At 42.3% G+C, this 25,401-nt stretch overlaps 1 protein-coding gene across 1 annotated transcript; it reads left to right on the forward strand.

Moving 5' to 3' along the window:
- Nucleotides 1–25,089, forward strand: NCBP3 (nuclear cap binding subunit 3). Its single transcript, XM_080923825.1, has 13 exons — nt 1–186; nt 1,968–2,033; nt 4,732–4,837; nt 12,927–13,052; nt 13,561–13,689; nt 13,909–13,985; nt 14,892–15,000; nt 16,697–16,796; nt 17,776–17,879; nt 19,793–20,087; nt 21,137–21,291; nt 23,012–23,173; nt 24,072–25,089. The coding sequence occupies exons 1-13, from the start codon at nt 4–6 to the stop codon at nt 24,305–24,307; spliced, it is 1,848 nt and encodes a 615-aa protein (XP_080779951.1). The 5' UTR covers nt 1–3; the 3' UTR covers nt 24,308–25,089.
- The last annotated feature ends 312 nt before the right edge of the window (nt 25,090–25,401 follow it).

Below are 25,401 nucleotides of genomic sequence, written 5' to 3' on the forward strand. Positions count from 1 at the left end.
GCTATGGCGGCCGTTCGCGGCCTGCGGGTGTCTGTGAAGGCGGAGGCCCCCGCTGGGCCGGCTTTGGGGCTTCCGTCGCCCGAGGTCGAGTCCGGTTTGGAACGTGGCGAGCCGGAGCCCATGGAGGTGGAAGAAGGCGAGCTGGAAATCGTGCCGGTGCGGCGCTCCCTAAAGGAACTGCTCCCGGTACGGGCGAGGGGCGGGGGCTGAGGAGGAGGTCGCCGAGCGAGTGTCCCTAGCGAGGCGGGGAGGCGGCGGACAGCAGCGCTGGCGCAAGTCCGGGAACGCGGAGAGGGGCGCGAGCGCCGAAAGGCGGGGGCCGCGCATGACCCGGAGAGCTCCGGAGAGAAAGGACGCCGGGGCGCCCGGAAATGGGCGCAGAGAGCGCTGGAGAAGGCGGGGGATCTCGGAGAGAGTTGGGGACACCCCTCTCGCTGCCCCCTCGGTGAGGGCCGGTGGCCCGGAACGAATGAACTGTGTTCGGCTGAAGATAAAAGGGAGCCGCGGGCGGGAACAGAACCTGGATCAGCCCTGAAAGGAAGTGTTAGGTGCCGCTGGCATCCAGGTCTCCTGGTGGGTCCTACCCACGGCGGAGTTGGTGTCACTTAAACATGGCATTCGCTCTTCGCTTGGGAGGGCTAGACCTGTCAAACAGCGACACTCGTGTGTTTGTATTGTGGATGGGGATCCTTATATCCCCCGAGCACCTTCACTGCGTCTACTCGGTGGTCCCGGCTTCTGACGCACGGTGACATTTGACCTTTCTTTAACGACAGTGGGTACGAGGAGTGTTTTGCTTGTGGTTTGGTATTCACGTGCTCGTTCTTAGAGCTAGCCTGAGGCCAGGGTAGCTTGTTTTTTACACACAACATGAACTCCCCCGCCCCCTTTAATTATGCGATCGCAGGTCTTGGTTTTATATTTGAAGTTAGGAGTGAAGGCTAAGGTAGTAGCGACAAATATCTTTGGTAACAACATCTATAGATTATACTGTGGTCGTGACTTAGGTGTTATTATCCATTCAGTTTAGCATGTATGTATCACACACCTCTCTATGTGCTGGTGTAATCCTAGGTGCTTATAAGCAAACTCCCTCTTAGTGTTTGCCCTGGTAGGGGACACAATAAATTATTTCCTTTTGTGTTAAGTGCTACAAAGAAAACACACACAGTTAATAGGATAGAAAGTACAGTGGCCAGGAGGGAGGTGAAACAGTTGGTGTGTGTTGGGATGCACAGGGAATTCCCCCATGATAGATTCAACTTTAGCCCTAAGTGACAAAAGGGGGCCAATCATGCCGGTTGGAAGGGAGCAGTTCCTAGCAGGCAGGACAGCAAGCACAAAAGTCTCAGAGATGGAAATGAGATTGTTTTGTTGGAGAAATGTTGGGTTGTCTCAAGCACAAGAGGAGAGCAGAAGTCAGAAAGACAGATACTGTGGAGGAAGGCAGGGCCTAGAGATTGAATGCAGGGTCCAGGGTATTGGCTGCAGACCTGAGACTTCAGTCCTCATTCTATTCATTTCCTCTCCTTTTTTTTTTTTTTTTTTCATTGTATTAGGCTGTATTTTTCCCAGAGATCTAGGACCTGAAGCATTTTCGTGGAGGCATTTGCTCCACCTAGTGGCCTTTCGTGGAAAAATTGTCCTGTCTGGTTTGGGGAGTTAAGCGACTATCTCATTTTTGACATTTTTCACAAAATTTAGATTTTCATTTATACAGATACCCTGAGTTGGCAGAATTACTAAATGTTATGAACAGGCTTCTGCCTGGGGTCTGGAAAAGACTTATTAGAATAATTGCTTGCTACTGTGGAGAGCCTCAGAGATAAACTTCCTCCTAACAAGGGTTAAAATGGAGAAGGGTTGCTTAAAGTCATTTAAAAGAATGATTCCAAAAAGGGCCAGTTGTCAGGCTGCCTTCTGTGGTGGGTTTGTCTGTCAGTCTCTCATCTCTCCCCTTCTGTCAGGACACAAGCAGAAGATATGAAAACAAAGCTGGCAGCTTCATCACTGGAATCGACGTTACCTCCAAGGTGAGACAGCCTGTGATTCTTCAGTTTGATAAGCAGATGGAATTAATGATCTTGGTCTTTACCACTTACACAGTAGAAAATTTTTGCCTCTTTTTTTTTTTTGTTTCGTTGCTGATATGTATCTTATCTATATATGATATGCATATCTCAGAATGCTGAAGATCTACATCTGTCTACCCAAGGATGTCCTTATATATCCTGAAGACATTCAGGCATTTGTGTGTGTGTGCTTGTATCCATGAAAAGATAATCACTGTACTTAGTTGCCTGTGCTTAACCATTTCCAAGAAAGTTTGCACTGGGAATGCTTATTTTAATACTTATTTATTGTTTAACATTTACTTATTATGTACGATGTTTTGTGTGCAAGTGTATGCATGATGTAACACACATGTGAAGAACAACCTTCTCAGGTGTTGGTTCTCACCTCTCACCTTTTGTTTGTTTTGTTTTATTTGAGGCAAGGTCTCTGCATAGCCTTGGCTGTCTTGGAACTCACTATGTAGACTAGGCTGGTCTTGAACCCACAGAGGTCCACTTGCCTCTGGCAATTCAGGTGCTAGTATTAAAGGCGTGTACCACTGCATCTGGCTTCTTTTTGTGCTGGTAGCAGTATTGGTCTTATTTTTAATTTTTTGTGTGAGTGATTTTCCTGCATGTATGTAAGTGAACCACACTTGGAACTAGTGAGTGAGGAGCTCAGGAACAGGCTTCAGAGTCGTTAGGACTAGAGTTCAGATAGTTGTGAGCTGTCCTGTGGGTATTGGGAACCTAGATCTCTATAAGAACAGCCAGTGGTTTTAACAGCTGAACGGTCTCTCCATTTCCCTCCTGCCTTAGTTTTGAGGTGTTCTCTCATCTCTGCCTCCTGTCTCTGTTCTGCTATAAGAATGTAGAAATTACAGACATGGTTTCTGGGAATCCACATGCAGGTTGTCAGGATTACATAGGAAGCACAGCCACAGTCCTGCCATGTCCCTGGCCTTGGGAATGCTTAAAGTACCCAACATGACAATAAACCCGTGTCTAAGCTTTAAAGGCCATGCCAACTGCATTATTCCCAGCGCCTGACAATATTGTCTTTTACCATTGTCCCCCTCCATTATAACACCTCAGAGTGAAGCCTCTTACTCTCCATGTGACAAAGTGTCAGTACATTGCTTTAATTCAGTTCAGACTTTTTCTTTCATCCTGACTTAAATGTGTGCTGTTCAGTTTGAGACAATTTTCAATTTCAATTATATGTTTTATTTTGTATGTATATTGGTGTTGTGTCTGGTGCCTATGGAGGTTAAAAGAGGGCATCAGATCCCCTGGAACTGGAGTTACAGGCAGTTGTGAGCTACACCATGTGGGTGCTGGTAACTGAACCCTGGTCCTCTGTAAGAGCCCCTGGTGCTTTAACTGCTGAGCCATCTCTCTAGGCCCAATTTAAAATGTAAACAGTAGTATATATTTATATATAGGATCTTTAAAAACAAGAATAAAAGTAAGTATGTCATACTTGGCTTTTTATAATTTTTCCCTCTTAGTTTGTGTCAGATACTTAAAGGCCAAAAGAAAGAGCCGAACATATTCTAGTGGAGAAAGCAGTACAAAGTAAAATGTTCTGAATGTCATTAGGAAGTAAACTGCTTTCAACTTGACATTACTTTCTTATATGAAACAGGCACCCAGGAGAAGGATTTTGCTGCGAGAGTTTCTGGCCTAGTAAAGTGCTTGTTTTGTAAGCATAAGAACTGAGTTCAGATCCCTAGCGCCCATGTTAAAACCAAACAAAATGCACAGATGCATGTTTGCATCTGTAACCGCAGCACTGAGGAAGACCTGATCCCCCACCCTCAAATACACACTAAGCAAACACAAGCTGAAGAAAGTAGATTGTTGTTTGTGCTAGAAAGACTTCAGGGGAGATGAACATAACTTAGGAAATAACAGAAGCATGGCTGCTGCTTCACACCCACGAGCTGGTTTTAGTCACACCTTCAGTCAATATGCAGTTGCTGAAGGGCTCTGAGAGCCATCAGAAAATCATAGTTGGACCTGAATTTATTTTTACTTTTGGAAGAAATTTATAAGGCTGAATGTTTTTCATCAGTGTTAATGCTCGTTGTCACTTACGAATGAAAATGGGCAGTTCCATGCACATTGGGCGGGAACAGAGGAGACTATCTTTGCTCTGGTGTTATTTTTAAATGGGGGTGTGGCTTTTAGGGAGTGGACCATTCAGGCATACTTATGTGGAAGATAGGTGTGATTACCATGCCCACAGACAATGTAAAGGGATAATGGTAGTTGTGGGGTTCCTAGAAATAGCACTGGATCAGATCTGCCTTAGCTAGAGGAGATATTTCCTGCAAACCTTCCGGTTTTTTATGTCTCCATTTCTGCACTAGGAAAATTGAGGTTAGGTTATTTGTTTTAACTTCTTAGTGTGATTGTTGGTGATACATGAAATATCAGAAAGCTTTATAAACAAGTGCTCACTGACTTCCTGACATCCTACTGTGTTCTGGGGGCAGTCATAGCTATGACAGGATGGGAATTATTTCAGCGGGGTCACTGTATGCTGTGCATGTCCAGTTCTCTGCAAAACACATTCAAGGGGGCTTGTTTATTCTGATTTCTTTGAAGGTTGCAGCACGTTGTGGTTTAACTTTCTTCATCCTCCCTTTACCTCTTTGCCTCTTCTTTCTAGGAAGCAATTGAAAAGAAAGAACAGCGAGCCAAGCGCTTCCACTTTCGAGCAGAAGTAAATCTTGCCCAGAGAAATGTAGCCTTGGACCGAGACATGATGAAGAAAGGTAAAGTGTGTGTGTGTGTGTGTGTGTGTGTGTGTGTGTGTGTGTGTGTGTGTGTGTGTTTTCATCCTGTTCCAAGGGTGACTTTCCCTGCCATTGTTTCATGTTTCTGGCTTTGTCCTGTATATCCAGTCATCATCCAAATACCCAAGAAGAAGAGATCCTGACATCACCTGTGTAAAGGTGAGATGCTGTCCAATATTTCTCAGAGCTAGAACAGCGAACAGAGGAAATGGTTAGGGAGGCTTGTGTCAGAGGTGAGATGTGCATCCTTGCCTCTGGAATTCCTCATCATCAGCTTTCATCATAGTGATGTTAGCTAGCTTTTCTTTGCCTGAAGGGTAGTGGGAGTGTCTCACTGTGAAGCTTTCTTGTAGGGCTTGGAGCACTTTTGGAGCAGCTGGGATTTTTATTGGTAATGATGCACAGTACATGCAAGCCTCCCAGTAGTTAGTCTCAAAGAGACATAAACCTATTGTAGCAGATTTTATTAAGGTATTTTTCTCCCTAGAACTCACAGCAAGGCAGTTGATAGTGGTGGGTTGTTTGTTTATTTGCGGTGCTAGGTGTAACTGAGACTCAAGCTAATCAAGTCAGGTCACCATATCCCAAGCCCAACTACTGATGTTTTGTTTCCTTGCTTGAGGCAATGTCTCCCAAGTTCTGAGTTTATTGGTGTGGGCCACCATGCTCAACTATACAGATATTTTATTTAAAAGGCGATAGGTTTGCATGGACATCAGTTGGGGAATATTGCTCATTTTATAGTGTAACCTGAAAACAAGCCCTAGGCAAGATGGCCTAACCAATGTTCCTGAACCCAGGGAATACTGCTACTTACCCAGATGAACTTAAGGTAGAATCGTGGGTGGATGGTGTTGGATAAGCCGTAGCAGTAACTATTGTTTTTGTATCTCCTGAGTAATTTAATTTGGAGTCAGGATTGGACAGGATTTGGAACCATTGGTTTTTGAGCAAAGGTTCTGAAGCCCACATGGCTTGGATTCAAAAAAAAATTTTTTGTAGCTCTGTAACCTTAGACAAAATTAGAACTATCTGGAGTCTGACAAAATGTTGCAGCTCTTAGATCGATGTTTCCCAAATAGTAGGTACCCAATAGATGTTAGTTTTCTGGTATTCTTTTTTAAGTAGTCACCTGAGCAGACCAGCCTCTTACTTAGTGGGGGGAATTGAAATAAGTATCTTCATAGCCACAGCTACACCAGGTGTCAACTGACTTTTTCTTATTAATATCAACAATAATAACACTTGTTAAATGCTTACCGAGTTACAGTTGCTCTTCTATGTGGCTAATTTGTCCTTTATAGCAAACCCCTGAGGGATTTTACGGATTGAAAAACCAAAGTGCCGAGAGAGTGAGAAACTTGCCTGAGGTTCCATAGCAGGGCTGGACTTAAGCCTGGACTGACTGGAAACCTTTGCTTTTATTTTGCTGGCATTCAGGGACACAACTTGACACAGGCTACATCTATTATGCATCAAAGGGAATTTGCTACTTTTGGATGTCTAAACAGATTGCTAAATAGCTTTGGTCCTCATCTCCAGGATCAGAGTTTTTTGGTTGGAAGGGACCTTCTAGGTTATTTAGACCAGCTTCCTTCCCAATACTTCAGGCCCTTGTCATCCAGAGATGGTATGAAAATCATTATGGGGCAGGCAACTTTGTCTTAGGATACTTGCCTGTATGAACATTGCTCTTTAGGAATTTCTGTCTGGTGGTTACTGTATGACTCCTAAGAAGTTAAGTACTTTGCTCTTTAAGTACAGTGATCTTTTAGCAGACAGAAATGCAGCCTCAGGGGCTGGAGAGATGGCTCAAAGGTTAAGAGCACTGGCTGCTCTTCCAGAGGTCCTGAGTTCAATTTCCAGCAACCACACAGTGGCTCATCACTATCTATAGTGAGATCTAGTACCCTCTTTTGGCCTACAGTCATACATGCAGACAGAATACTATATACATAATAAAATAAATCTTAAAAGGAAAAGGAAAAGAACTACAGCCCCACTGCTCTTCTTTCTTTCTTTTGAGACGAGGTATTAGAATATCCCAGGTGACCTAGAGTCCAGGTAGTCCTCTTGACTAAGTCTGGGTTACTAGTTTGAGCCACCTCATTTGGTCCTAACCAACTTTCTTTTGTTTGAGATATCTTTGTGGTCTCCCATCTCTCTCTGGTTTCTACATGTCCTTCCTTAGGTGCTGTGTAAACTCTGGATATGGTATGTGTGTTGAATGGCAGGCTTGTTGGTCTTTGTCCTCTGTGCCAGGCAGGGCAGTAGACCTGGCTTCAGCCCAGAAGTTTCCTACATCTCATTCTACCTGCAGAGTGCTGTGCTAGGATTAGGGTTGTACCATCACACCAGGCCTTTCGCCTTTTCTCCCTTCATTTTCTTCACTGTATCTTCTCCACCTGTGTAGTTTCTTTTCTTGATCTGTTGTCAGCTGAGTTGTACAGTGTATTTCCATCTGCAGAGAAACAGCTGTACTGATTTCCTGGGCTGTACACACTGACCCTTGATGGAACAGCATCCACAGTATTCTTTGAATTGTGTTGACTTAGTAAGCATGTCAGAAAACAAATCCCAGAACATGAGTCTGATGTGGCTTTTTTCTTACTAAACTCATGCTGTTTCTTGTAGGAAAGACATGGTGACTTAAGGGAGCATAGCTGCTGTCTACTACATTTCAGACTTGCGCATGTACTCAGTGTTGCTCTTAAGCCAGGCACTCAGGGATCGTGGATGCTCTGATAGGGAAGGAGGATGGCCAGTAACAGAGTAGGACATTTTAAGTCTTGAGGAAAGGAGATTTCAGAAAACCCAATGAAAAAAGTCAATCTACAGTCCTCAGATTAGGGTAAATAAAAACAAAACTAGTGGCCCCTAAATACAGTAACAGTTTAAAAAGGCTCCATGAAAAGTCACATGAGGGCTGGAGAGATGGCTCAGTGGTTAAGAGCACTGGCTGCTCTTCCAGAGGTCCTGAGTTCAAATCCCAGCAACCACATGGTGGCTTACAACCATCTGTAATAGGATCTGATGCTCTCTTCTGACATGCAGGTATACATTCAGATAGAGCATTTATATACATAAAATGAACAAATAAATCATTTTAAAGAGAAAATATAAAAATAAAAATTTACATGAAAAAAATAACATTTTATGTTAGCAGTTTTAATTATCATGATGGAATATCATTCCAAAACAGTTTCAAAGGGCTGATAATGTAACTCAGAAGTAGTATGTTTGCTTAGCATACACATGACAGGGCCCATAATATGAAACAAATAATAATTTTTTATCCTTATACTTAAAAAATAATAAATTTTAAAAAATTTTTATTTTCTCATGTATTACATACTGGCCACAGTTTCTGCTCTCTCCTCCCCTCCCAGTCCCTCTCCCCCACCTCCCATCTGGCATTCACTCAGGGGCAGGCCTCCCATGGATATCAACTAATCGTAACATATCAAGTTGCAGTAAGACTAGGCACCTCCCCTCATATTAAGGCTGAAGGAAGCAATCCAGTAGGAGGAAAAGGGTCCCAAAAGCAGGCAAAGAGTCAAAGACACTCCCTCTCCCACTGTGAGTCCCACAAGAAGACCAAGGTACACAGAACCATAACATTCATGCAGAAGGCCTAGGTCTGACCCTTGCAGACTCCCTGATAGGTCAGTCTTTGTGAACCCCTGTGACCCAGGTTAGTTTGTTCTGTGGGTTTTGTTGTGTCTTTGACCCCCTGGCTCCTGTTATCCTTCCTCCTCTTCTGCAGGATTTCCCAGGTTTTGCCTAATGTTTGGCTTTCAGTCTCTGCATCTGTTTCTATCCATCAGTTGCTGGATGCAGCCTCTCTGATGATGGTTATGCTAGGTTCTTGTCTGTGTGTCTAGCAGAATACCATTAGGAATTGTTTCCTTGACTTTTGGGGGGGATGGAAGAGGGGAGAAGCTGGTCATGTTTGGTTCTATCATGGGTCTCTGGGCTATGCAGCCTTTGGATCCTGGCCCTACAGGCAGTGTTGGAGTGGGCTCTATTTTGTGGCATGGGTCTCAGGCTGAACCTTTCACCCTTCTTTTGTGTTTAAACTATTTTTTAAATCTGTAGGCTTTCTTTTTAAGGATTGTGATATTTCGTTAGTATATACTATGATGTGGTGATACTGAGTTTTGTTATCTTTTTCATGTGCCTGACTCATTTGATTAAGTTTTATTTACCAGATGGACAAATATGTTTTCTCCCTGTCTCACTGCGTAGTTCTGGCTGGCCCAGATTTCATGGTATAGTCCATGCTAGTCTTGAACTTAGAGATCCACCTGCTTCTGTTTCTCCAGTGCTAGGATTAAAGGCGTGTAATGTGCCACCATGCCTGGCTCTGTCTTGTTTTGTTGTTGTTGTTTTTGTTACATTTGGTGGAACCATTTCTTGACTTGCCATAGCCTTCTAAAATCTTTTTCAATTTTAACTTTCGGCTCAAGGAACTAAGAAGAATGTAGACCTAGCTAAGACTCACCTTATACAACAAGGTGTCCTAGAACTCAAGGCACCCTTCCCGCCTCTGCCTTTCTTCAGTGCTAGAGTCACAGATGTAGCACTACCAATATTACCATGCCTGCTATATCCCACGTTCCCTTCTTTTAAATCTCGGCCTCCTCAGTGCTGGGATTAAGGCTTACACCATCAAACACAGCCATATTGCCTATTTTTAATTTTTTTTTAACTATTGGGGTTTTAGAGTCCTTTCTACCAAAGTGTATATGGTAATTTTTTGTTGGGGGTATAATTTGCAAATATAGGCTTCCATTTTATAGATCATCTCTTCATTCTGATGATTATTTTATTTCCTTATTGTGAAGGAGTTTTTGAGTTTGGTATAATCCATCTGTTTAGTTTTGGTTTTGTTTCCTGTACTTAGGGAATCTTGTCCAAGGAATTCTTTTCTATTCCAGTGACCTAAAGCTTTTTTTTCTTCTGTTTTCTTTTGGTAATTTGTTTCAGCTTTTACAAGTCTTCTTAAAAAAATATTTTGCTTTATGTGTATGAGTGTTTTACCTGCATGTTTGTCTGTGTTCCATGTGCGTGCAGTCCCTGAGAACAAATCTAGGTCCCCTGTAAGACGAACAAATTTTCATAACTACTGAGTCACCTTTCTATCCCTTACGTTTTTCTTAGGTGTACCCAACCTATGCTCCATGAGCAACCTCAGGATAACTATGAATGTACCACAACACAATGCTATAAACTTTCTTAATACATGATAAGAGTTTGGATGTATGATTTTTCTGTTTTGTTTTATTTCATAACTTGATTACATGATTCTCCAACATGAACACTGTAATGAAAGATTCCGTTGCAGTGTTGGAAGATTGGGCCTGGCTCCATACATTTTGAATTAATAACAAGCCTGCTGACCTGCTTCTACCATTTAGGCTCAGCCCTCTCAAAGCTCTAGTCTGTAACCTTCAAGGTAGCACTGTGGGTGGGAATGTAATTGGGATAGCTGTATGGAGGAAAATGCTATGTGTGTTCCTTAAGAAATTAAGCATTAGGACTACCATAGAGCCTAGTACACCACTTCTGACATAGCCAAAGAAAAGCAGAATGAAGAGATATCTGAACACCTATACATTTTGTTATTTATTGTAGCACTAGTCACATAGCCAAGACAGGAAAGTAAGTTAAATGCTCATTTCTGGTGCTAGGGAATAAAGCTAAGGCCTTACACATGCTAGGTAAGCTCTTATCTCTGAGCTACATCTGCCCACAAGCTGATGGATAGATTAAGAAAATGTAATACATACTCCCATGGAATACGATTCAGCTATAAAAAAGCAAAGCTCTGTTGTTGTGACAGCATGGTAGAAGCAGAGGTCATCATGTTAAGTGAAATAAGCCTGCCACAGATAAGCAGTAGCACAGGATTCCATCAGATGCTGGTTAGCAGACTGGGAGATAGAGGAGATAGGAGGAATAGAGGGCTGGAGGTGGTCGATCAATGGCTGTAGTTTTAGTATGGAGTAAGAAGATCTGGTGTAATTGCATGGGAGGGTAATTATAGAGAATGATTTTGTAATATCTCTCAAACATCTAAAAGAAAGGAGTTTGAATGTTTATACCAGAAATGAATCATAGATGCTTTACTTTTTGTTTTTGAGACAAGGCCTTACCCCATAGCCCAGACTTTTCTTAAACGCACTATGTAGCCCAAGGTAGCTTTGAATTCTTAGTGATCTTCCTGCTTCGGCCTTTTGAGTGCTAGGATCACAGGCCTGAGCCAGCATGCCCTGTTTTCATGTAACAGTTAAGGAAAACCGTGCTTGGGAGTAGTGAGAACAGAATTGCCAGAAGGAAGGATATAAGGCCCTAGTTTTGTGTGGGATGTTTTATTTGCATAAGATTTAAAAACTGATACTACTAGTACAGATTGGTAGGCTTCTGTCATCTCCATACATGTACATGTCAAACTTTTTAGATGCATCCCCCAGTGCTCCCTCCTGCTCCCCCCCCCCACCACTGCTCCTGCTCCACAGCCCCTTCCCTATTAGTCTCTGCTTGAGGTCTTTAAAGGAATTAAACAAAACCAGGTAGTACATATAGAAGGATTTATAAATTCTTGATGACATATTTACATACTTAACAATTAAAAAGATTAAATAAGATAATCTACTTGAAGTATTTCATGGAAACACTCAGATGACCATGGCTTTCAATTTTTTTTCCCACCAGATATAACAGCTTTTTTCAGTGTATTGTGAATGGGACCAGACTTTTTCCTATGGTTATTAAGGTGTTTAATGCTACATAATGGTGTATTTATGTGGATGTGTGCATGTGGTAGTGTGCATCTAGAGGTGCAAGGACAACTTTCAGGCGTAGTTTCTTACCTTTCACCTTGTTGAGGCAGGGTCTCTTTATGCTGTACTGTGTCTGCCTCCCGTCTGTAGAGTCTGGGGTCGCAGATGCCTTCCACTGCATCTGGCTTCTTATGTGGGGTCTGGGGTTGGAACTCAGTTCCTCAGGCTTATGTTGTGGTCTTCTCTTTAACTGCTGTGCCATCTCCCAGGCCTCAGGGATTGTTGATAACTTTTTTTCCCCATTTTTTAGAATCTCTGGCATATAAACCCCCCTTGTCTGTCTCTCTGTCTCTTTTTCTGTGTGTGTGTGTTATATTCTATGTATAGTTTGAGTAAATCATAAGTGATTTAATATGGGTAAGCCATAATTTATTACCTACATGGCTGCTGGATTATTAGAAATAGTGCTGCCCTGAGCATTGATATGCGAGCTCCTTTGTGAACTCACATGTGTATTAGGAGTGAGGCTGAGAATTCATGGATTTTTTTTAAGGATATATGCTAGAGTAGATATCCTTCTACCCTTTGGAGTATCCTTGTCCATGCTTCTGCTAGCAGGAGAAGCAACTCTTGCCATGTGGCCTGTGTTTCATGGAAAAGACAAAACCTGCTCAGTAGAAACTAGTCTTTTTTATTGGTTTTAGACAGGGTCTCACTATGAGGCCTTGGCTGGCCAGGAACTCACATGGTCTGCCTGCCTGTCTCCTGAACTAGGATTAAAGGTGTCCACTTCCACACCCAGCTTGGTATTTTCTTAATATGAACTTTCCAGATTAGTAGGAAGATCAGCCCATCTCTTCATATTTTACCTGTCGGTATAAATTGTTTTACATCTTTTGTTCATATTTGAGGTGGGTTTTTTTTTTTTTTTTTTTTTCTGATCTGTACGATGTCTTTTTTCTTTTGTGTGTATATTTTTTGGGGGAGGGACAGGACCATAGGGTTTGAAAAAGGCCCCATACTGTGAACAGTCCAATGCAGCAATGTATTTATCAATGCTGTCCATTTCCTCAGTCTGAGCTCTGGGTGGCTATTCTGAATCACATTTGCTTAATGTGGTCAATATAAACATTAAAGAAGTTGACCCTACCCTCTTGTGTGTTGTTTTGAAATAATTACTGTTTCAGCTTATTCTTCGTCTAGAATCATTTTTTAAACCACTGTAAAGAAATGCTAGCAAGCTGTACATAGCAGGTAGAAAAATTTTGTGTCTTGTTTTTTAGCAATCCCCAAGGTGAGACTGGAGACAATCTACATTTGTGGAGTGGATGAAATGAGTACCCAGGATATCTTTTCCTATTTTAAGGAATATCCTCCAGCTCACATCGAGTGGTTGGATGATACCTCCTGTAAGTATACCCACATTTTCTGTTTAGTAAGCTTTTGTTTATGATTTTAAAGAGTTCTTTCTATTTTCCATAGTGAATGATTATCCATGCCCAAACTGCTATGCTTAACTTTTGTCCTTAGCCTAGGAGAAAAAAAGTTAACCTGAAAGTACTTACATAGCAGTCACTGTATTTCAGGAGGGTTTTCTTAGGGCAGGTCTTAGTCTAGCCCAGCCTGGCCTAGCACTGGGAATTTGCTAACTTCTGCCTGCCAAGTGCTGGGATTGTAAGTTTGTGCTGCCACATTTGGCTTCAGGCAGTTCATTGCTTAGAACAGTTATTGGTGGAATTGGGTTTGGGAATGTAGCTCTAGACAACATTCATGAGACATTTGCCACCAGTATATACTTCTTTCATGAGCTGGTTTTTACATTGACTAACAGCCTTTGTAGCCAATGAGGCAGTGAACCTGATGCCAAATCTGCTCTCAGAAAAGTTACACTTGGATGTGGGTGATGTTTCGTCGTAGGTAATGTGGTTTGGTTGGATGAGATGACAGCCACACGAGCTCTCATCAATATGAGTTCTCTGCCAGCCCAGGACAAGATACGAAGCAGAGATGCCAGTGAAGACAAGTCGTCTGAGAAAAACAAGAAAGGTAACTGCACACAAAGAGGGCCCTTGCCCATCCTGTGCACTGGCCTGTTCAGGGCCTTGAGTAGAGCATTGTGAACAATGCCTCACCAGATATCTCTGAGGTAAATTATGATACTTGGTTTATCAGTCAGTAGGAATAGGAAACACTGGACTTTTCATTTTTACAAGTTTATGATTGGGTTACATTAAGGTTCCTCTTGTCCCTCACACTTCATTTTAGACAAGCAGGAAGACAGTTCAGATGACGACGAGACTGAAGAAGGAGAAGTTGAAGATGAGAATTCTAGTGACGTAGAGGTTAGTAATAGGGCAAAGATATCTGTAAGGTTTTATTGAAAAAAATGCTTGCTGTCTTTTTAAATGTAAAACTCAAGACTTAGAAGCTGTATTCTTTGTCTAGCTTTTAACATGGAACCTTCTAAAAGTGCACCAGACTCTTAGCCTTTAGTTTGTGTGGATGTAACAGTTCATCTTGGAATCTTAGAATAGTGTTTATACTTGTGTAGGAGAGGAAATGGGTTTATTATTGAAGTGTTACCTAACCAATAAAATAAGAAAAAGCAAGTAGGGTTTGTTAGAAATGTTGGATTATATTCATTTGAAACAGTTTGTATGGGGCAGGGAATAACTGGGACAAACCTATGGCCTTGCACATGTTAGGCAAGTGCTATGCCTCTGATCTGTGTCCTCAGCTGAGTATATTCATTTCATGTTTAAATATTTAAGTGGTAAGTGTTTACTGTATGCCAACAAGCTATCAAGTGAAAAAAAAGAAAAGAAAAGCTCTAAAAGAGGGGATGACAGATATAGTAGCGTGCTATTAGGAGACACAGAGCACTGTGAAGACTGTAAAGGGTGACGAGAGATTAAGGGCTGTAGGGATGGCACGTGTGTGCTTGCAGAGGACCTGAGTTCCATTTCCAGCACCCATGTGGGATGACTGACAACTGTTACACCCACTACAGGGTGTCCTCTGTAGACAGCTGCACTCGTGTTCACGTAACTTCACACATAACTGTAAAGTGTTTAAATAAAGGAGACAGAAAATGATGGGGATTATGTTTAAGCGAGATAGTCTCCAGAGGAATAGGTACTGTAACACTGATGGGTACGAGAGACAGAGGCTTCCTAATGGTGACTGTAGAAAAGGTATGAAAAATGCTTGAATTCTTATACTGAAAGTGTTCTTTTCTTTTTCTTAAGTTAGACACATTGTCTCAGGTAGAAGAAGAGTCTCTGTTAAGAAATGATCTTCGTCCAGCTAACAAACTTGCTAAAGGAAATAGACTATTCATGAGATTTGCTACAAAAGGTAAATTTGATATTTGGTATTGATTTTTGGTCAGAATAAAACTTTTCCTGTTGACCAGAAGCTAGCTTAAATAATGCCAAAGCTTTTAAACAAATACTTTATGAAAAAGCAGCTTACTGACTGAGCAGGCATTCTTTTACATTCGTATTTGCTGGTGTGTATTTATTTCACTGCTGCCTTCACATGCATGCTTGTGACGTACTTGGATCCCATTTTATCCTCTTGTTCATACATCCCTCCCTTTCCCTTTTGACCCTCCCCACCCCCTTTTACTTAACACTAAAATTCCACATAGAAAAACAGAGTGCTTTGTGAGCCTTTGTTTTGTTATTCAAAGCAGGGTTTCTCTGTGTAGCCCTGACTGGCCTGGAACTGACTCTGTAGACCAGGCTGGCCTGGAACTCAAGGATCTAACTGTCTCTGCCTCCTAAGTGCTGGGCTTAAATATGTGAGCCACCGTATCTGGTTTGACGCTTTGTTTTTATGAAGTAAGTTTTATTGAAGTAGGATTTTTGTTGGAGCCGTAGGTACTGGGCACTGAAACAGAGGGCATTGGCAATGCTCAGGGTGCCCTCTAACACGCAGAACCCATCCGTGCAGTGCTGCTGTGGATGAAGATTAGTTAGGGGTATACTGATCTGATCCAGGGCTTCATCACAGATACTACCTACCATGTCTGTGGCAAGAGGGCTGACTTTGAAATGAATGAGATTCCTTCGGCACACACTGAGTCTAACATCCTGTGTGTGTCCATCCTGGTCATCCTGGTAGGTAACAAAGTGATGGCCAGTTGTAAAGGTGTTCTTTCAGTTCCACTGTCACCACTCTTGAATCCACCTGCAATCACCGGACCAGGGACTCTCCTACCCAGGCCTAGGCCAGCAGCTAGCATGTTGGTAGATGTCTGATTTTGCAGAAACTCCTCCTGAATCAGAGCTATGTGTACAAGGCCTTTGCCTTTGGGCTGGTTTCAGATGAAGTTGAGCAACCTTGGCACTTCAGTTTAGTAGCAAGTGAATGCCAAGGATCCCTTACAGCACTGGGAGAGCCCATTGTCTACCATGTCTACCTGTTTCATGAAATTCTCACATGTCTTGTCATAAACAATGCTTACCTTCACTAGTGCCAGCAAGTAAGCCAGTATTTTGTGCCAAACAACAGATAAATGAGTCTTTCAGTGCTGAGCTTAGCCTGCCACAACTTCCTAGGGAACAGAGCACATGGTAGGAGTCCATTGTTGATGGTCATGTCAGTATTGCCACCTGTGTATCCACCATAATGCCATATGAGGGTAGTTTGGTATCCTATCTCTACATAATTTCTGTGCCCTGTATTCCAACAGAAGAAATAGGCTTGCCAATATCTTGTCTCATTAGAAAATGCCACTTTACGTCCCAATTTGGGACAGTGCCATGAGGGTACTGGAAGGTCTTTTGGGAGTTGATAGAATGGGCTGTTGCAAATAATGTCTTGGTAACCGAGGATGTGCAGACACTCTACACTAGCTAATTTTGATCCCCGTGGGCATATATCCAAAAGTAGTATAGATGGATTGTATGCTCTTCTTATTGCTGTTACAAACTTAAGTCAACCTGGCTACATGGACCTGCCTCACAATACAAACATCCAAAATCAACTAGTCAATATGATTTTCACTCTCAAAGGAAACCCTAAGTAACTGTTCTATTAACTTCAGATGACAAAAAGGAACTTGGAGCAGCCAGAAGAAGTCAATATTACATGAAATATGGAAACCCAAATTATGGAGGCATGAAAGGAATTCTTAGCAATTCATGGTGAGTCCAAAACCTTAAAATATGATGTCTGTGTATCTATCTTAATATTTTATTAGCACATAATAGGCTTCATTATGACATCAATGTACATGTAGATAATGCATTTTGATAGTTTGGTCTTGGCCTCTCCTGTCCCCACCCACTTCTCTTCCAGCTAGCTCCCTTCTACTTTGACGGCTCTCTTATGTGTGTGAGTGACCCATTGAGTTTTGTTAGGGTTTTTATAGGAGCATGGGGATCTTACCAGTAGTCACTGAAGGAAATCTCTCCCTTCCTACTCAACTACAAATTGCATATAGGGGCCCTGTGAGTGCCTCCCCATCCCATAACAGGGTTGATGAACTCAGTCTTGGGTCGGTTTGTGCCGTCACAGCTGTGAGTTGAGGAAGGTGGCCATCATGCCATACCCAGGAAACCCTTCTCCAACTCTTAGTTCTTCCTGACCCTTCCTCCACAGTGTTTCTTGAACTGAAGGGGTGATATAGATGTCATTTATGTAGGCAGTCAGAAGTGTTTTATCCTTGGCATTTTGTCAGTTTCAAGTCTCTTGTCGTCAGTGTTGACCACTACAGAATGCTTTTGGGGTTGGGGGTGGTTTTGGTTTTTTTGAAACAGTGTCTCATGTAACCCAGGCAAGTCTCAGGCGCTTATATGGCCAGTCAGGATCTTGAACTCCTGATGCTCTTGCCTCCACCTCCCAAGTGTTGGAACTACAGACATGTGCCACCGAGCATGGCTTTAAAATGTAATAACTGGAACACTGCTTGAGCTGTTTTTCATTCTTAGCTGGTATTCTGTGGTGGAATGTCAGAACCAAGGTGGACTAAAGGCCAGTGAGGGAAGAACTCATGATCCTTAGCTGTGCAATGATGAGAACGCTGCTTCGGCACCTAACGCTGCCGTTGGAGCTGGAGTGAAGTGGACTTCAGCATCCTTCCTGTTGGTTTCTGATGGTGTGCTTATTTTGGCAATATTGCAGGAAGCGAAGATATCATTCCCGTCGCATTCAGCGGGATGTGATCAAGAAGAGAGCCCTGATTGGGGATGACGTTGGCTTGACGTCGTATAAACACCGACATTCCGGTAGTTGCCTGCTTAGCTCCTGGGTAGACACACACGTTTGGCTCTCGATTGTATTTTTATTCCTAACACAGTCTTTTATGGTTCCCAACTTTATCATTCTCTCTTTCTTGCCCCCACCCTCTGCCAACATAGAGGAAAGTAAGTCAAGTTGTGCTTAATTTTAAATTGCCCATGCAAGAGGTCATATGATTTTATAAAACTGTTCTAATAAAAAAGACCATATGTTACAGAAAGAAAATAAAATTAAAAAATTCTTAGGAAGTTAATTTTTCTACTATTAATGTCCAGGACTGCGTGGAAACAACCTTATCAAATGCACTGGTGTTGTTCTCCCTTCCCAATGATGGGAGTAGGCTGCCGTGTTGAGTGTCTTTACACATTGGTGTTTGCATATGAATGCTGCCAAGACATGGGACATTATGGCTTAAGGCCTTTTCCTTTCTTCTTTGTGTCTTTATTATCAAGGAACCATTTTCACTAAGCTTTCTAAAAGACTGAGTTTTATGTTGATGTGTACAGTCTTCTCCTTATAGAACTAGGTAAGTCAGTGTGCAAACACTAATGTGCACAGGTGTCTATGTCATTGGATGAGACTGGACAAGGTGGAGCATGCTTACTTTTACTAATGGATGTCTACAGAATTGTATCTTTGAAATCTGCATGTTAGTTATACATACAGCTTCTGTTATACTTTTCCAATTTCAGTTACTTTAAGACATTGTTAGCTGGGTGTGCGTCACACGCCTTTAATTGCAGCACTCGGGAGGCAGAGGCCAGAGGATCTCTGTGAGTTCCAGGCCAGCCTGGTCTACAAAGATTACACAGAAAAAGCCTATTTTGAAAAAGAAACAAAAAGAGATACTGTTGTAACCTATGCTTTATGCCCCTAATTCAACTATCCTAATATAGTAACTGATGTAGTTTTAATTTATCTTATTGTCTACTTTCAAAAAATTATAATTATTGTAAGTGTATACTTTATATTTGCTTTTCCCACTTAACTGCAAGCATTATTTCATGTTCCTTTTGAAAAAAGATTTTACTTTTAATTATTCAAGGATAGGAGGGTGGTTAGTATAGTGCCTTTGGCAGCCAGGAGAGGTGTCAGAGTCCCTTGGAGCTAGAGTTACAAGCCATTGACTCTGGTTCTCTGCAAGAGGAGTATGCATTTTTAAACTACTGAGTCATCTTTCTAGTCCCCTATCCCATAAACTTTAGAGTTAGTGTTAATTTGTATTATTAAGAGTTAATCATGTGGCATGAAGTCATATGGAACATTGAATTACTGCATATTGAATCATATAAAACATCTGGTCATACTATTTTCATCAACTGATCAGTATGTAACCTTACTATACCCATTTTTCTGTTTCAGGACAGTTGGTTTAATATGTACTATTGACATTGAGTTCACAGTTGAGGGCACTATAATTCTTGCTTGAACAGGGCTTATTTAGTATAGGTATTTTCTTCATGAGGTGTACCACCATCCTTTTACACCAGAAAGAACCTTGCTAACAGTATGAGTAATAAATAAGAAGGTGGTATTGCTGTGGCCTTGGCCAGGAAGAACACATCTGGCCACTCAGTTGTCCATCAATCTGCATGTCTTCAGGTTTCTTGACAGTACCTTGAGTGTTGGTTTAGGAGTCACAAATAAATCTGACATATTTATAAATATAAAACTCATGAATAATGGAGATTGCTCGTATTGTACATGAGTTTATATCACTATATTCATATAGCTAGTCTCCTTGATAAACAAGTTAGAATAAGAGTGGTATCCGTTGACACTTTTATAGGCATTGCAGTCTCAGGGGAGCAGTCTTCCCTTCTACCGATGTAGAGTAGAAATCATACTTGTTAGGTTAGCATTAAGTTTAGTACTAACCTTTTGGGTTAAATTTCTTCAGGATTAGTGAATGTTCCTGAGGAGCCCATTGAGGAAGAGGAAGAGGAAGAGGAGGAAGAGGAGGACCAGGACATGGATGCTGATGACAGAGTCGTGGTGGAGTACCATGAGGAGCTCCCAGCTCTCAAGCAGCCCCGTGAGCGGAGCATGTCTAGGCGATCCAGTGCAAGCAGCTCAGACTCAGATGAGATGGACTATGACCTGGAACTGAAGATGATCTCCACTCCCTCCCCAAAGAGAAGCATGAAAATGACCATGTATGCAGATGAAGTAGAGTCTCAGCTGAAAAGTATTAGGTAACATTACTTTCCTCTGTTTACTTAATGTTAACTTATACTAGTTTTCATTCTTCCACCCTAAGTATTGAACACAGGGTTCTGGCTTGGAAGCACGTGACCTTACCTGCAGAGCCATCTTGCTAGCCTTATTTATTTATTTAGAGATTGGGTTTCACCACATAGCCTAGGCTGGCTTTGTATTTGTATTCTTCTTTCCCTGGCAGTCTTAGTGCTGGGATTGTAGGTGTACTCCACCACACCCAATACCTTTTCATAGTTACCGTCACTTCTATTAATGTTGCCCTAGCTAATTGATCCCTTGAAGTCTGTCTTGCCATAGAAAATAATCCATGTATTTAAAAATCTGTATGTGTTGTTAGATTTCCTTCCTAGGCCTTTACCCACATTACTGCTTGTGACTCAGCATGCCTAGGTGCTACTGTTGTCAGTGTTTGTGGACCCCTGGAATAGAGAACAGTTACTTTAATGAGATGAATCAATAAGTATAGATTTTATTTAAATTTTTTGAAAATCTGAGGCTGGATTTAAATGTGCTGAGAAACACACTCAGCATGTGAGGTTGTGAGCATCCTATAGCCCGCCTTAGGTAGGAGGAAAAAAGGGCTTTTAGTGTTGATTTGTATGACTTTGTTCACGTCTTCGTGTTTAGCTTTTATAGAACTAATAGGGAATTCTAGCAGAGTAATGCTCTCTACCATAATATGAGGGTCTTGTCTGTAGACAGAGAAGTATCTTTAAAGAAGGGAATTGTAGATTTAACTGTTTGGACTACATCCAGATTGCACCTGTGTGAGCAGAGTTTTAGCCTCTTTGCAAGTGTCTGCTTAATGTTTGCTTACCCTTGGAGAAGGGAGTGTCAGTTGTGTGATATATGATAAAGTGTACAGGCATGGCGTGGGAACCACACTGTCCAAGTCTGCAGTCTATGCCATCACTGTCTTTTATAGCCTGTTGATCCGGAGGAGCTATTACAGTGGGATCTGTAAGTCAGTGGCGGTCATCTTGAAGTTGGTTACTTGTGCGCTCTCTGCTTTTTTCCCTTAAAGGAATCCCATGAGGGCAGATAGTATATCCACAAGCAATATAAAAAACCGAATTGGTAACAAATTGCCTCCTGAGAAATTTGCAGACGTCCGTCACCTTTTAGATGAAAAGCGCCAGCATTCCTGTCCCCGGCCAGCAGTCGGCAGCGCTAAACCAGGTACTCTTTTGTCCTCTTATGTGCTCCTGACTCTCTTCTTGTAAACCCCTCCAGTTGCCAGGTCCCATCCCCAGAGAACTCTAACATTTCCAGCCTCTCTGCCCTAGAGAAGAAATGGCCTCAAAATCTTGCCAATCCCAGGCTACCCTGGAAAACACTCCCCCCACCACCACCACCACCAAGAAAACATATATAAAGCCTGCCTCCTGCTCAGTTCTTCCCTCCTGTGGGCATAAAAAAACTCTTGTGAGACGTTTGATGTGCACTGTGACTTGTGGTATTCCTTGGCTCCCAACTACCAGGATACTTTCCCGCTCAGAGTTCTAATTCTTATACTTCTGAACACCAGAGAGCAAATGGGCTCAGGGTAGGTTCTTCTGAACTCATTTAATTGTTCCTGTAGTGTCTAAAATTATTTCCCTGGGATATATTATACCCCAAGCCAATAAAGTTGGGTGGTTAGGAACAATTGAGTGTGGACTAGACTGTGTGTGTAAGCAGTGTAAATGTGGCTTATAGCTAAGACTGGCATGTGCAAGTCTTTGGGGAGGCTGCAGTAGCTGCACAGACCTGAGGAAAGCAGAGCCAGCTTTTGGACAAAGTAGCTCTAACACTCAGTCTTGGGAGGTAAACAATATGATTCTTATTTTAAAAGATGATTTTGGGGGATTAGAATATAATGGGCATAAAAAGCAAAGTAACAAGGGCTAAACTTTTTAGGGACAGCGAGGTCAAGAGGGGTGAGAATGGAACCTTGGGAAGGAGGAAGATGGAAGAGAGGCCACCAAAGAGGCTCAGCCTGAGCTCTTGTGGGGAGTTTATGAGGTGTTGAGAGAAGGCTTGAGGTTGATGAACATGGCTGCCATTGCTGCCCACTGGCTTTGTGGCAGACTTGGAGGAGAACACACTGAGCCACGGCCCCTTTATCTTTTCATTATACTTACTGCTTAAATGGAAGGTCATTGAGAACTACTTGTGTTTTCAAGGATTGTGGCTTCTACCTTCGGGGAGCTTGCAGTATTGTTAACTGAAAAATGTGGTATGTTACTTTATTTTGCTTGGTTCTGGCAAAAAAGAAAAGAAAAAAGAAAATTTTGTTTCAGGCACTTAGTTGATAGCTTCTGTATCCAAGTTTTAAGTTTTTTTTTAAAGAAAAACAAGACCAATTATGAAAATATACACACACACACACATATATATACATATACATATACATATATATACATATATATGTGTGTGTGTGTGTGTATATATATATATATATATATATATATATATTTTTTTTTTTTTTTTTTTTTTTTTTTTAAATCAACTTAGAGTCATTTTGGAAGAGGAAACCTTAACTGAGAAAATGCCCCTGTCAGATTAGTTTGTGGATAAGCCTGTGGTACACTTTCTTGATTGCTGATTGTTGTGGGAGGACCCAGCACACTGTGAGCAGTACCACCCCTGGGCTGTTGGTCCCAGGTGCAGTAAGGAAGAAGGTTGAGCAAGCCAGTAAGCAGCATTCCTCCATGGCCTCTGCATCAGCTCCTGCCTCCACTTTCCTACTCTGTGTGAGTTTCTGCTCTCACTCCTTTTAATGAGTTGTTATATAGAGAGTGAGTGATAAACCTTCTCCCCAAGTTGCTTTGATCATGGTGTTTTGTCACAGCGATAGAAACCATGCTAAGGCAAAAGCACATATGCTTGGTAACAGGAACACTTTTTCTCTTTGCAGATATTCGCCAGCGGCTAGGAAAAAGACCATATTCTCCAGAAAAGGCTTTTAGTGGTAACCAGGTGGTTCGGAGAGAGCCTTCTTCGGATGTACATAGTAGGCTAGGTGCTCCCAGGCAAGATGTTAAAGGCCTCTACTCTGACACTCGGGAAAGGAAATCAGGTGAGCAACATCGCACTGATGCAAGGGAAGGAGTGGAGACCAGCGGTTATAGCATAGGAAGTAGGTCTGGGTCTGTTCCCGCCTCAGTTAGCATGGCTGCCTTTGTTTACATCAGCATCAGCACCATGCCTACAGGAGAGTTCAGGAAGGAGGAGAAGCTATGCCCCCTTGCTTCTTTACATCCTTGCTTCTTTTTAGTTTCACATTATTTAGTTTATTTGTCCACACATGTATCTAGTTTTTTCATGTGGTATTTTTCATAACTCTTCCAGTTTGTTTTACTCTTCATAAGTAACACCTTTAATTACCTTGTAGTGTGTGTACGTCACCACATTCCAAACACATACTGCTTTGTTAGATTTTAATAAAACACTTCTTTTTGAGATTTATTTTATATGTTTTGCTTACATGTTAGAAGAAGGCATTGGATTCCCCTGGAAGTTGAGTTACAGACAGTTGTAAGGTGCCGTGTGAATGCTGGAAACATAGCCAAGTCCTCTGCAGGAACAAACGTGCTTAACTGATAAGGCATTCAGCCCAGTACAGAAACACTTTTAAAATATATAGCTGAAAACCTGAGAATTGTTCATAGTAACATCAAGTACCCTTCAGTCTGCAGAGTGTGAGAGCTGGCAGTTTCTTGGCAGACTGAGGGGGACATAGCATAGGCCATGATGTATCCCTCCTGGGAGAGAGGCGAGTGTTTATCCTATGCCTGTGGGGACACCTGCCTTGAGCTGTGAGCCTCTCCCATTGGGTCTCAGGCTGTCCACTTACAGACCAGCACCAGGCGCCTCTACCAATGTTTCCTGCACCGTGTTGGCAGTGTGCCTGCTTCCTCAGAGCTATATAGTGCTCAGCATTAATTGCCAACTGAAGTGTTTTCTTACCCCAACAGGTGGTTTATGGACTCGCTTAGGATCTACACCTAAGACCAAAGAAAAGAATACAAAGAAAGTGGATCACAGAGCTTCTGGCGCTGAGGAAGATGACTCGGAGCTTCAGAGGGCATGGGGTGCTCTGATTAAGGAGAAAGAACAGTCTCGACAGAAGAAGAGTCGGCTAGATAGCTTGCCATCGCTCCAGATTGAAGTCAGCCGGGAAAGTAGCTCTGGTTCAGAGGCAGAGTCCTGATGCCCTGGCCATGGCAACTGCCCTTCATCTGACACTCTTACGTAGGGTGGGGCGTGCAGTAGGAGCCTCCCTTGCCGGAGTTGGCCCCCTTCCCTCCTACTGTACCCTGAACACTTGCTGTCCTAATAGGACAAGCTGAAGAGTGTGATGAGTTTCAAAGGTGTCTCTGTCTTGTGCTGCAGAGTTACAGTTCTGGGCCCTCAAGTCTTTTCCCCACCACCCACAAGCTTTACCCTTGGAGTTAAAGGCAGCCCTTGAAATTTTGTAGACGTTTTCTTAATATTTTTAACATTGTGTCTTTTAAAAGAAATGTTTTACACAGTCATCCAAAGAGCAGAGAACTGAACTTCTCACTGTTGCCTTGGCCCTGACAGCTCTTGCCAGCACCTTTCCCAAGCAAAGTCAGTTCTCAGGTGCTTATTGGACAGTCTTTGAGGGAATGAGGGAAGCTGCCAGCTCAGCCTTCCAGGACCTTAGTGTGGTGGCTGAGTCTCAGACCTGACCTGAGGTGCCCTCCCGGGGTGTATAGGCATGCAGCAGCGATCCACAGTGGCTTCCACTCCTCCCCGGGGTTCTCAGCCTTGTCCTGGCTGGTAGCTGATACAAAGGTCACGTTCAGTGCTGTAGAACTTGTAGGGACAAACAACTGTGACTTCTGGATTTGGAGTTGATTTCTGTGCTTAGGGGTGGGGTCTTGGGTTGATGTTGAACAATTTTTAAGTCTGTATTATGTTTAAAACTATTAATGACTGAAAAGTTTAAATTTTTAATTTTTATATGTGGATTTTCCTCCTCTTGGCTGAGGGGAAGCTCAAGTGGTGTCTTTTGTGTTGTTAAATATACATTATATACTTTGGAAGAAGGCAAAGAAAGGAGTCTCATTTTTTTGAATGATACCAATTGTATGATATGTTGTTCTTGAATTCAACTTGCTTTGTGGCCACTCTTGGAAAGAAACTGCTGTTCATCTGTGATAGGCTTTGGCTCATTACCACTTTTCTAGAAATGATACCCTGAGAATTCATTCTTTCTATCTCTGACTTGTCAACTTGTCATTGAAGACTTATTCAAAACTAGCAAATAAGATAATAGTT

The sequence above is a fragment of the Micromys minutus genome (assembly GCF_963924665.1).
Source record: "Micromys minutus genome assembly, chromosome: 10".
Classification (NCBI taxonomy): domain Eukaryota; kingdom Metazoa; phylum Chordata; class Mammalia; order Rodentia; family Muridae; genus Micromys; species Micromys minutus.